This window comes from Monodelphis domestica, chromosome 2 (assembly GCF_027887165.1).
Source record: "Monodelphis domestica isolate mMonDom1 chromosome 2, mMonDom1.pri, whole genome shotgun sequence".
NCBI lineage: Eukaryota > Metazoa > Chordata > Mammalia > Didelphimorphia > Didelphidae > Monodelphis > Monodelphis domestica.
The window spans coordinates 42,283,108-42,296,913 of NC_077228.1; the positions used below are offsets into that span (position 1 = coordinate 42,283,108).

General features: G+C 42.3%; 1 protein-coding gene across 3 annotated transcripts in view; it reads right to left on the bottom strand.

Annotated features, from left to right (window-relative positions):
* Positions 1-3,577: 3,577 nt before the first annotated feature.
* HS2ST1 (heparan sulfate 2-O-sulfotransferase 1) overlaps positions 3,578-13,806 on the bottom strand; it is a 214,239-nt gene continuing 204,010 nt past the window's right edge. For 2 of the 3 annotated variants that reach the window (XM_056815385.1, XM_007480568.3), the window contains exons 5-7: positions 11,232-11,329; positions 9,552-9,709; positions 3,578-8,111 (exon numbers count right to left, since the gene is read on the bottom strand). In XM_056815385.1, coding sequence (XP_056671363.1) covers positions 7,882-8,111; positions 9,552-9,709; positions 11,232-11,329 — 486 coding nt within the window. In that variant the 3' untranslated portion in view covers positions 3,578-7,881. The remainder of the gene's footprint in view (positions 8,112-9,551; positions 9,710-11,231; positions 11,330-13,806) is intronic. The other variant, XM_001362226.4, reaches the window with a different exon arrangement.

Sequence of the window (13,806 nt, forward strand, 5' to 3'; positions counted from 1 at the left end):
GGGCTGGGAGGGGTACCCAAGGTTATGAAGCTAGTAGGAGACAGAGCGGGTGTTCAACATTGAGTCTGACTCCCAATCCAGCACCTTTTCCACTGGAGTACATTGTCTTGGGGATCTATTCTTGACCCTATTCAACATTTCCAACAGGACCTTTATGGAGGCACACACAACATATTTATCAGATCTTCAAATAAGAAGGGATGCCCTCCCAGCTTCTTATTTGAAGACCTGATAAATATGGTGGATGAGTATCCAACAAGATCTCAACAGGTTAGAATCATGAGCCGAATATAACGACAATGAAATTGAGTAGGATTGATGCTTATTTGGGTCAATCGATGACAAAAAATGCCAATTGAGGGAGGTATGTAAAGAAGGGGTTTTAGTGGAATAGTTGATCGATCAATCAACAATTATTTATCAAACAAACTTAACCTGAACCAACAACACAACATAAAGCAAAATGACAACCAAGAAATCTTGCTTTTAAGCTGCATTAATGGAGATTTATTGTTCCAAAAATAGGAGGAGTTAGTCCTCTGCGCTGATCAGAATACACCGGGAGTATCGAGTTCATGTTTTAGGAAGTTTATGAAATCTGATGAAAAGATTGGAGACGGGGATGTCCAAGGATTGATGGTGGAAACCCCTGTGTCCCTTCCCCCTCACCCCCAGTTCTGGGATTAGCAGGAGGTTTATGATGGCTGTTGTCATCAAGCTCTAGATTTGGCCAGAATCACAAACAAAGAGAGGAAGTTCATATTAAAACAAACAAAAAGCCCTATTCCCACTGAGGCAGGGGCATGCTGAAGCACTGGCCTGGGAAGCAGAGCTCCAGGGCTAGAGACTCTGCTGCTTCCTTAAATAACAAGGTAGTAAGTGACCTGTGTTGCATTTAATTTATTTGGCTATGAAAGGTAACAGTTTGGGTGGTAAGTTTCTTCCTGTAGAAACAGTAAAAAACATCTTGCCTTGATCATTATTACTATTTTAATTGTGTTCTGGAGTCTACACATGCATTGTTCAGCAGGTATTAATATTCAAATAAACCTAAAATTCTTAATTAGATGAAGGTCACTTCCCGATCTGGGCCACATTTCATTAAGTGAAAAAATAGAAGGATTGAATTAATAGTCTCTAAGGTGCCTTCCAGCTCTAAATTCTATAATAAAAATCTATTTTTTTTACCCAGTCTCATTTCCAACTCATTTTAAAATTAATGTATCTGCTTAGCCCCCTGCTGCAGGAGAAGGATTCCATCAATTAATTACTATTGCCTTCCTCTCGCTCATGCTATTTGTACTAGTTATTTCTTTATTTGTCATTATTATTGCTTTTTCTTCCCTCTCCTAGACTGTAAGTGCCTTGAGGGCAGGAGTTATTTCTATCTGTATCTCCTTCAGTACCTAGCAAACTGCCTCCCATCTATTAGGTGTGGACACTTGGGAAAGAGAGCAGTATCTTCCTTTTATTTTTGCTGGGTTTCACTGTTATTTAAGTGGAAAGGCCCCACATTCTCCATTTTAATGCCACATTTCCTTTTCAGTGACTTTATGAAGAAAGACAACTAGAAGCCTTTTAAATGAGCTTGTTTCAAGTTACCACATCTGTGCTGAGCAGTAATGAAGGCAAAACAGGCCCATAAAGAAGACAAGGGTGGTGGGGCCTCAAGCAGAGAAGAAAACAGGTGGACAGTGCTTGGGGATGAAAAAAAATTCCAGTAAATTCAGCTACAGGCCCTCTCCCCTTTCCCCCTTCCTCCGACTGGCTGGGGTAAGAGCATAATCAAATTTGTAGGCTTAAACAGTGACTGCTGCCCACTGTTTATTTTCCAAAGAACAAAGGTCTGGGATCATAACAGGAACAGCTAAATTAACTTTAAGGCAAGGGCCTTCTTTAACTATTTGTGTGCTATTTGGCACTGAAGGGTAACAAGAGGGGAAAATCATCCTGCCACCACACTTTAAAGGTGTCCTGGGGTCCACACGTACTTTGTTCAGCCACCATTACTGTTTGGATAAGATATAAAATATTTCATTACAGAGGCAGCAGCATCTGGAGGAAGCAATTCAGATCTCCTTTAGCAGGACATGCAGCCTGTTCCCAGAAAAAGAGATTTTAAAAAATTAAGTCTCATATGTGTTGATGGTAAAGTAAAATTTAATACCTTGCTTAGCTTTTACATGTTCTCTCTCCCCCCCCTTTCTCTCCTCTATCCCTTTTTCTCTCCTTCTCCCCCCTCTTTCCCTCCCTCCTTCTTTCTTCCATTCCCTCCTTCTCCCCATTTCTCTCCCTCTCCCCCTTTCTCCCATTCTCTCTCCCCTTTGACCCATTTCTCTCTCCCTCCCTCCCTGTTTCTGTCTCTCTCCCTCTCTCTCCTCCCCTCTCCACATATGTGTGTATTTTGGAGGGGAGGGACCCACTCCTAAGGAATTCCTAGCCAGGAAATTCCCTTTAATGAATCTTAGGGACTGTTGTACAATTTAAAGTCTTTCGAGGTTGCTCGTAACAAGTCCAGTGGGGGCCAAGTCTGTGTAGATCAAGAAATGAACTCGGTGCTTCCTGAATCTGGGACCGGGTCTCTATCCACTAAACCCCACTGATTCTCTTATTATACTTAATTAGAAGGAAACTAAGATGGAGGCTCTTAATGACCCTAAGTGGGATGCTTAAAAATCTAGTGGAACTCAATACTATTCAAAGGTATAAGCAGGTTCCGGCCACTGAGAAATGTCAAAACTAGCCTTTGGCAAAGTCAACAACTGCATGAAGGCTTTTCTCCCCACCGGTACAAGATACACAATATTTAGACTGTCATAGCACTGGGAGAGGGCGGCCAGGCTCTATGGGAATGCAAAGATGACCAAGTCTGAGCACCTTGGGTTCAAATTCTGACTGGACTACTTCTATCCTGTATGACTTCGGAAACATCCTGCTGTTCAGGCATTTGGGGTTTTCTTGGCAAAGACAGTAGAGCGGCTCGCCATTTTCTTCTCCAGGTCATTTGATGGATGAGGAAACTGAGGCTGGATTTGAATTCATGAGAAGCCTTCCTGATTCTGAGTCCAGCACTCTACCCACTGCACCACGGAGCCACCTTCTTGGCCCTTCTATACAATGAGATTAAACTAGGTGATCTCTAACGTTCTTCTACATTTTTCTTTACATTTTTAGTTTCTTACTTCTTACTTTACCCACTATAGAAATCTTCAGGGTGGCCCTTGTAACTACACGGAAGCTGCGTTTCCCTCAACAACATTTTGTCAACGACAAGACCGCGTCCCAAGGGCTCCTCCAACTTCCTCAGCGTGGAGCACAATTCCCCCCTTTGTCGCTAAATCGGAAGCGCCTCCCCTCCCCCCCCCCTTTCCAAAAGGAGGTGGAGCTCAAACATCTCCCGCCTCCGGTTCTGCTGCCCGAGGGCCCGTGTGATGAAGTCCTCGACCACAATCACAGCAAATAGAAGGATTGTACAACCACATCAAAAGGGCTCTAGAGCAGCTACGCTACGTGTGGGACGGAGGGTCGGTCAGGGTGGAGGCGACGGACACGATACGAAAACAGGACACCAAACGGCTTTTCCCTTCCCACTGGATGTTTATTTTCAGAGCATTTGCATCAGGAAATCAAACCCAAACACTTCAACAACAGAATGCTGGCGGCGGGAGGAGGACGAGGGATTGCCCAATGAATCCATGGCGAGGAGGGGAGGGGCCGAGGCGAGGGAGGAGGGGGCATCTGACCACATGGATTGTGAGGGGAAAAGGCACTATTCAGCTGTCTCTATTCGGAAATCAAAGTCGTCAAGCACAATCCATGTTTCTCAAAGTTACATTCGCGGCTGCTCGAGGCGCTCAGAGGCAGGGAAATACTACCGAGGAATCGGGGCGACAGCAGCACGGATGCCCAAGGATCGGGTCGGTAATGGGCCGGAGGGGAGGGAATTTTGACCAAGAGGGCTCGTTTTATAAACAGGGCTGTGGATGTCACCCAACCGCACGGGCTGCAGGTGGAAGACTTTCTGTCTGTCCCGCCAGCCCGAGGTCCCGTTCAGCGTCCCTCCGAGCCACGGGGCAGTAGTCGGGCGCTCCGCTTAGAGGGAGCGAGGTTGGCAGTGCATTGGAAATAAGAGGCCATTTCAGCAGACTCCATGAGGCACCGTAGCCAGCATCACACACAAAACATTTTTAATACCGGGGAGATTGATACCCAAAAATAAAAAATAAAAAATCCTAGCAACGGCTCCATGCCCTGACATAGCACTATTTCCTAAAGATGAAAAGTTTCCTAGCATAAAGGCAGGAGCGTCTCATGAAATGGGCCTGTGAGATGCTTCTCGAAGACACAAGGTATGGAGTTTTCATTCAGAATACAACAAATAGGGAGCCTAGTTTAGTCCTAGAGATTTCATTAATGGAAAATTTAAATGAAAGTTCAAATAACAAGCATCTGTCTTAGCAATCACCTGTTTATTTAACTTCTCTCATGCCCAAAGCTGTTTTGCAAAAAAAAAAAAAAAAAAAAAAAAAGAGGGCAAGAGCAACAGAGAGAATAAGATGACAAAAGAATTATGAATTTCAAAAGGCAAAAAGATTTAACTGAAGAATAAGAAATGAAAATAAAACAACTAAAATATATAAAGCTGATCCTTTAAAAGTTCTGATTTTTTTTTCATTAGATTAAATCTGGTGATCAAGAACTCAGAAGCTTCCAAAATTTTCTAAATCGCATTCATGCACATAGGTGATTATAAAGTAACCCTTGTGCATTCTCCCTAATTTTTATTATCAGGTAAAGGGATATTTTACACATTAAAGCTAAGCAAAATCCATTTGACACCCTCCTCCCCCATTAAGAGCTGAAAACAGTCACATAAATGTATTGACAGTTGTCATTTTGGAGCAATTAGAAAATAGGAGTTAAAACAATTGAACAAAAAGATATCTTTTCCTCTCCTAGGAAATAAACCTATATATGTATATAGACTTATATACAGACACATATATACATAACATATAACATTGTCTTTTAAAATGCAAAGTGGTTAATTCACTTTTATATATTAAAAAAAGTATTTCCTTATGGTCAAAAATACTGACAAAGAGCAGAGGCTGGAAAAAACCCACATTTGCCACTTTAAAAAAATACATTATTGTTTCAGCAGTTGAGGGTATTGAATTTATTACAAATCTCATTCCCTTGCTTTGGAATCATAAGGAATCTGCAGCATTTGCAGAAATGGGCTGGCTTGGACCATGAGATGTCATGGAGTCCACCCCGCCCGACTCCTGGCAGGACCATGCCGAAGTCACCCCAGACATATGATACCATAAATGCCATCCTTTCGAAAACTGTGTATTAGATCAGGGAAAAGAAAAGGACTAGCTTGGATGCAACCCAATCATCAAAGTTGGTGAAATAGTGACAACAATCTTTTGGGTCTGGAAGCTCCCCTTTAGATGGGAGTCGAGGCCTTTGGAGGGCATGTAAACTCTTGGCCACCCCAGAGAGGACAAGTTAATTATGCTGTTTCTTTTCTAGGGTTCTCAGGGGAGCCACAGTTAACCTGTGAGAGTCGACGTACCCCTGGACGCCCTCGGCTTACCCTCTTGCTAGGCGCTGCACACATGAAGAGTGCGGCTAGCATTTTTGTAAACTATGTGACAGCTGCACCTTAGATCCGTTCCTGTTAGAGATGAGGCTTTTCTTGGGGCGAGACACGGATTTTTTTTTTGGCTGTGGCCAAGGATACAACTTGTATGCCACATCTCCTGCCCAGAAATAAACGGAAAACAAGAGTAGTCAAAGTACACCATGTACCCCTAGATCCAATGTCTTCTCCGTGTTCTGATGTGATTTTTAAAAATTTGAAATGTTTTTTTTTGAAAAATATTCCTCCCATTTTTCCTTCAAATGTCTTTGTAAATTTTGTACTGGTTATAATACCCTTTTCTTGACAGGTAAAAATATTCTTTAGGACGACATTCAGAATGTTTTCATATGATGGAGTGAGGCATTCCTTAGCCATGTTTACTTGTAACATTTTATCAGAAGGCTCATTTTCTGAGAAGGGAGAGAGTAAATGGAGAATAGGGAAGACAAATTCAGCAATACATATTTTAGAAACAGTAAATAGAAAAATATGCATTGATTATGAATGTACAACAAAACTGGAAAATCTTTCACATTGCAGATGACAAAGTTTGTTTCATTTTCCCCCCATGCAATCCGCTAACCATGTTTCTGTTTAAACTGGGCACGTCCTGACTCCAAACAGCTGCGTGTGAACCTTTAAAGGCTTCAGAGTCCACCAGGAGATTTCACATTTCGATGGCTGCTGAAACACGAAGTGCGTGATGCCGAGAGAAGAATTCTCTCCAGCAGGAATCACTCCCGAGTTCCGTGTAGTTCTTCCAAAGGGCTTCCAGGTGGAATCTTCTCCCTGTTTGCCCCACGTGATAGAGGATGAATGATGAACTATTTCATGGTTCAGAAAGTCTTTGCAAAAATAATTTTTATAATGACTTATGGTTCCATAGTGTTTGACGAGTTCCGAAGCGCTCAGCACAGCTCTATGAGGTAAGGAGGGAAGGTCTTTTTGTCCACGCTTTACAGAGGAGAAAATGGAGGCCCCTGGAGTCTAAGTAGAGAACAAGCCTAGGGCCACACAGCTAGTCTTGAGGAGTCAGGACTAGAACTCATGTCCTCTGACTCTGGAGTCCAAGGCTCTTTCCACGATGACCACCCGCTTCCACCTGACCTGCCTGGTGCTTTCTGTAGTAACATTCAAAGTTATTGAAGTGCATTTCAGTTATGTCCAACAGTTAGTTAACCCAAATGAGAAAGAGAACAGCGGATGGGATGATTTCACTTGACATAACAAAATTGGTGCAAAATCACTTGAAACTAGTTACTCATATCCTTTTGGTCCAAATACATAAAATATGCAATATTTACAGCATTTGACTCCTTTGTAAATGCAATGCTTTAAAACACGTTATAAAGCACCTTAGTAAAAATATTCTACAGGTAAAAGTATAGAAGTAGTAGGAAAATCCCAACCATACCACAGCTCACTAATGGAGTTATAATATGGAACTGCCCATATATCCGTTAGAAATCATTTGGGGAGGAATAATGATGAAGTTGTTTTTAGCATCAATGTATAAGTCTGAACTAAAACAACATCTTTCTTTGATGAGTTTTCCCAACCAGGGTTGGTAAGGAGATGCGGAAGAAATACTGCTTTGATTCTCTATCTGCTTACATTATTGGGTTTAATTTAATCTTAACACTCACGATTGGATATTCTCTTTCTATTAAAACCTATATAAATGTGGGCAAATCCAATAGCAGCAGCCATATTTCTCAGCAAACGTTATTGGACATTCCGAGTTGACGGCATTCACAAAAACAAAGGACAAGAGGCCACCCAGTCAGTAACACTATTCATTAGACTGTACAGTCCAAATCTCCATGGGAAGGTGAGGGAGACAAACAGCTTCTTCTTTATGGGTGTCTTGGTCAAGGACAATTGCTTTGAGAATCAAAAACAGTGTAGAAGACTCTGAAATCTGACCATCAACTAGAACTCTGCTGTGTTAATTTTGGTAAACAAATATGTAGTTTTCTTTAGACAGGAGGCTGTCACCCCAACCCAGAGGTTGAGTTGAAGAAGAGACCTGAAGCTGGAGCTTCTTGGAAGGCTGATATCTCCAGTCTACTTGCTTTTTTAATTGATGTCCATCGCAGCCCAATCTCAGCTCAACAATAAAGCATCTCATAGGCTTGCCAACAATCTGGATTTTGGAGCCAAGAACCGAGGAGGAGATGTATGTGGTCAAAATTTGAGTCCATGGGATCGAGTAGGAACACGTGTTCTTAGTTCGATTTGGGGTAAATCTTTTCATAGAAAAAGTTCTGTGAAAGGATATACAAGTCCCCATCTTTTTCCCGAACAGCGTGGGCTCGGATGAACTGGAACTGTTCCAATGCAAATTCATAGAACTCATTCTCCATTTTCCAGATGTCAGACTGTTGCAACTTGGCGATGGTTTGTTTGGTGGGAAGCTTCTTCTCTGTGGTTTTCCTAAGATGAGATTTCTTTCCTACTTGCAAAAGCAAACAAAAATTTAAAGAAATTAACTATTTTTTTTTTCAAGAGAAAATAGGTATCCCTTTCCCCTGCCCTATGCCTTGAATTTATTCCTCCTTTACCCTCTTAAAATTCTCAACTTCCTTCAAGTTCAATTCAAGTTCCACCTCCTAGTGAACCCTTTTTTGACTTCCCTCAACTCCTAGCTGTAGTGCCTTCACCTCTCCCTCAAATAACTCCGTATTTCATTTTTGTGTATGTGTATGTGTGTAAAATATACTTCTATGTATATACATGCTTTCTGTGATGAATATAAACTTCATGAAGGTAGGGACTATCTTATTTTTGTCTTTGTATGTACAATGCCTAGGAGAGTGCTTTGCATGAAACAGGTACTCAGTAAATGCTTATTGACTATTTGATATGACAAAAAAATGTCCATATCCTTGGAGATGAAGAAATATTTTTAGAAAACGGAACAGATGATTAAAGGGCACAGGATCACATGTTTAGAGCTGGGTGGGCTTCATAGAAAGTCATCCAATTCAGTTCCTTCAATTTTAAAATTATTAAACTGAAGATTTACTTGAGTCAGTTCCCCCTATCAGACTGTATACTCCTTGAGGATGAAGGCTCTCTTCTGGCTCTTTTTTGCATATTTAATTGAATCTGGGCTAAACAGAGCTCTTAGGATGGTAGGAATTGATTTTTAATGTTAAATCATGAGAAATGTTCAGCCTGAGGAGGAATGACTCTACTTGCAAGTCTCCAGGGTAAGAGCTGTCTAAATCCAGGTGGTCAGGAATTTAGAAAATGGCTGAACTAAAGTCCTATCCCGCTCTTCTGCAGGAGGGAGACCAGGTCGGGCTGCCTCCAGCACAGGGCAGGTGCTAAATAGCCGTCTGCTGACCCCAGGAGCGCTTCTGTCAAATTCAGCGCCTGCGCCTGCCCCGCTGCTCAGACAGCTTTCAGCAGGGTTGTGGGATGGATTCCTGCCTCTTGTGTGCTCTGAAGTGGGCGCCTCTCCCACAATGCACGGAGCAGATGTAGGAAAGAGCCCTTCCCTGGCGATCGAGGAGCTGATCCCCAGGATCGAAGGGCTGAAATCTCTTTTATCTCTCTCCATTTTTAGAGTAGAAACATTCCCATTTTACGGGTACCAGGTGAGCCTGTGGAATGGGTTAAGAGGCTCCACATGCTGCCCCCTCTGGCTCAGGGAACAATGGAGAAGAAACTCTACCACCCAGAACACACATGTTCCGGGCTCCCTTCTGCACCCTCTCAGGGACTCCTGGGGCACTCGGCTATGTGAGGACTACGGGAGAGTGAAGGGGACACTGGGATCTGTCTGCGGAAATGCTTAACAAAGGGCCGTCCCCTCAACATCTGAGGCACGCCAGCCATACAAGGAAATGGAGATTTGAAGAAGGTGTTCTTTCAGCAATCACTGAAATACCTGTTCGGTAGAGTTCTGTGGCCCCCCTGAAGAAGCGCGGCAGTGCAGCCTCCAGGAGCATGATGAAGTCCTCCAGCTCTTCAGTGACACCCACCAGAAAGTACTCATTAATCAGGTTATATTTGGCCTGATCCATCGCCCATCTGCTTCCCACATTCCTAAAACCAGAGAAAGGGTATGAGTGCGCCTTGGGAAGCCAGGCAAGGACTCTCCCACCACGACGTCACAAGCAGCAGAGAAGGAAAGCTCTGATGTCATTAGCAGCGTGCTAGATTGGGTTTCCTTTCCCGGACTCCCTGTCCTCCTAGGCTGCCCCACTTCTGTGAATGCTAAACCAGATGCCCAGAAAAGAACTCCAAGGGTTTCTCCCAAACTTTGAATTCTGTTGATATTAATAGATTAGTCAGTAAAGTCTGGGGATTTGTATTTATTGCTCAAAATAATTCAGATTCCTAACATTGGTGTTTCAATTTCCCAAGAAAGGAAAGAGATTGGAGCCAAAACTACCCAGAATCATGGACTCTTCCAATGTTTAGCAAACGGTCTCTAGAGACCGGCCAGGAGAAAGGGTGACCTAGTCCGGCCCAAAGCCCACCTTTGGGGAGTGCTGGTTCCGCCATTCCAGGCCCAGAGAGCGTTACTTTGGAGGAGGAGGGCTTTCGGCCAGCTCTAGTCCTCATAACCGAGACACCAGGGACTTCTGGCATTGGTTTATCAGATAAATCCAGTGTCTAATTATCCCTGATTCTTCCAGGAAAAAAGATGGCATCGGGACGCTCTTCCTCCCCACACCCCAAGCCCACTTTTCTTTGTTACAAGGCCAGACAGAGGAGGAAGAGAAGCAGGGAGGGCAAAGTCTGAGGAACCTCCACAGCCTCTTTTGGCTCCCCCTTTATCGGCATTCTAAGCCCCCAGGACCATTCGGAGTTTTGCTCCTGTGGGAGTTGCAGGCACTTTAAACAGGAAAATTGTGCAAACCAGCCTGCTGGGTTCTGGGACAGGAAGACTTGTTCAAGCTTCACCTCTGCTGCTTGGCTGCCTGAGCAGAAGCAGTAACAACATTAACAGAACCGGTGAGGCACCAGGCATAGTGCCGAGTCCTTTAGAGTTATGATCTCATCCGATCCTCACAACAACCCTAGGATGTAGGGGCTGTTATTTTCCCCATTTTATAGATAGGTAAACAGAGGTAAACAGAGGTTAGTGTCCTTCCCAGGGTTATACAGGTAGGAAGGGTCTGAGGCTGGATTTGAACTTGGGTCTTAACCCCTGAACTAATCCATCATTTCACTTCTCCAACCCTCAGATACCCATTCTGAGAAATGGGGTATAAAAAAGCTGCTGAGATAATACAGTAACATACTATGCAAACGTACTGTTCCTCATAATTATTAGTATTGTTACTATTTTTGGATAGGCTTAGAAACGGCTAAAATGTTGGGTCTTGGGAGGCTGAATACTTACTGGCCTCTAATTAGAGCACAACTGGCATGTAGCAAAACACAGACAAACCACATTCAAACAGAACTGTTCCAGGGACCCTTCAAGGATCATTTCAGGGGAAACGTGTTTAAAAATCTATTAAACACAACCTATTACTCCATTCCACATTCTCCTTCTAGTCTTCCAATATCTACCCGCCTGGCCAGTAGCTAAGGGAAGCCAAGTCCGTCTTCTTACCAGCATTCCGAGCTGTGGCCGCAGAAGAATGGGATTTGAAGCCAGAGTTTCTCCGGGGCACAGTCTGAGCCTCCCTCAGCCACACATTCATCAAAAGTCTGGAGCAAGCAAAGAGAACAAGTGAACTACAAATCAAACATCTCAACGTGAGTGTTAAATAAATTGGGGGGGCTACAGGGGGAGACAAGGGAGGTAAGAAGCGAAAGCAAAAAGAAAACATCTTAGGAAAGGATCCCGTGGGTTCATTTTGTCACAGCACTATTTTCAGGAATTAGTTGACTAGAGATGTTTGGACAACAGTAAGTCCTGGGAACAGATGAACCTGGTGATACTATTTTGTATCTTCTAACCCTTGATGTAAGAAGACAAGAATTGAAAACAAAGCTGCTGACACATTGCCATTTTTAAAGAAGATTGCAGGGAATTAAAACAGATTTACGTGTTGGCCTCTTTGTTTGTAAAATGAGAGCTTGAGACTAAATTGATGTATAAACTCCTTTCTAGACTGCCTTTGCTCAGGCAGCTCTTAATGCCTGCCATGTTTTCACCCAACCAACCTGCATGTTGAAATTCTAGTGATTCAGGCCTCATCAAATGCTGCCTCCTCAAAGAAGCTTTTTTTTTTTAATCTCTTTGGTTAGAAATGATTGTTTTTTTTTTTTCTCAGATTTCCTATAGTTTTCAATGGGTGAATATTTGACATATAGAAAGTGCCAGGTCTTAAGTCATGTTCCAGTCCTTCCTCCATTTGTAGCTGCCTTCTTTCAGAGACTGTCCAAAGATGGCCAGTGCCTAGGGTAGAATAGAAGAGATTGTCACTACTCCCTGGCATCCCCAGCCACCCTCTTCAGAATTGGCTGCACTCTGTTATTCTCATACTCTTGGGCAGTTGGGTATTTGGGTGAGGTGGGTGCAGAGGGCATACACTGGGACTTCTGGATGTTCTCCAACATTACTCTGAAATTCCTCCTTAAAACTGCCTCCATTCAAATTTATCACTCAATTCAAATCCAAATGGCAATTGTGTGTGAAGTCATCAATAATTTGAATTCCATTCTCAAGGAGTGCAGGCCCTAGCTCAGTCTTCCTTTCTGGCACAACGCTTGCCCTTATAATTACTGGATTTTACCATGCATGCAGACGTCTCCTCAAACACCTTCACCTCCTAATTCTTCAGTCTCCTTCCTCATCAACCATTCCTACTCTTCCAGCTACATGAAGGGAGGATAACACACTTCATTAGTGATTGGTCTTAACCATTAAAAAATACCAAAATCCCTTTATCAGATTATTCCATCTCTCCTATAGTCCTTGCATCTCATAAATCTATTCTTTGCCCTCACTAGCACATCCAATCAACTAATCGTTTTTATTAATTGTCACTATGTGGCATACATTGTGCTAGGTGCCGGGGATACAAGTAAAACGAATAAGAGTAGGAATACAATTCCTACTCAGATTCATCCTTCCCTTAATACTCTCCTAAACTATAAGCTTTAATCTAAATGTCTTCTTTCTCCATCTTTCTGGCCTAGGCTTTTTTTCTATTATTTCTTCACATTCTTTTACTCAGAAACCTCATCAGCTCCCATGGGTTTAATGATCATTTCTATTCATTTCTCTTGAGCTCTAGTTTTATATACATATATACAATTGCCTACTGGATATTTTGAATTGGATTTTCCACCATAGTTAATTTAAATTCAATATATCCCAGGCTGAACTCATTAGCTTTTCCACAAAACATACTCCTTTCTAAATACTCTTATTTCTTTTAAAATTTTTGGTAAAGATATTTTATTTTATTTTGTCAATTACATGTAATAATAATTTTCCAGATTAGTTTTCTGAAGTTATATGATTCAAATTGTCTCTCTCCCTCCCTTCCCTCTACCTTCCTGGAGATGGTAAACAATTTGATCTGGGTTGTAGATATATTATCATGAAAAATATATTTCCATATTGTTCATTTTGTAAGATAATATCATAAAACCAATCCCCCCTAAGTAACACCCCCCCAAAGTGAAAAATAGTATACTTTGATCTGCATTCCAGCTCCAAAAGTTCTTTCTCTGCAGGTGGATTGCATTCTTTGTCATAAGTTCCTCAAAATTTTCCTGGATCACTGTATTAATGAGAGTAGCTAAGTCTATCACATTTGATCATGCCACAATATTGCTGTTACCATGTATAATTATCTCCTGATTCTCCTTATTTCACTAGGTATCAGATCAGTTTGTGGAGGTTTTTCCAGCTCTTTCTGAGACCATCTTGTTCATCCTTTTTTACATATCATCATCATCATCTACCACAATTTGTTCAGGCATTCCCCAATGGATGGACATCCCTTCAGTTTCCGATTCTTTGCCACCACAAAAAGAGCAGCTATAAATACTTTGTACAAGTAGGTCATTTCCCCTTTTTATTGTCTCTCTGGGATACAAACCCAGTAGTATTACTGGATCAAAGGTTATGTAAACATTTGTAGCCCTTTGGGCATAGTTTCAAATTGTCTTCCAGAATGGTTGGATCAGTTCACAACTCCATCAACAATGCATCAGTGTCCCAATTTTGC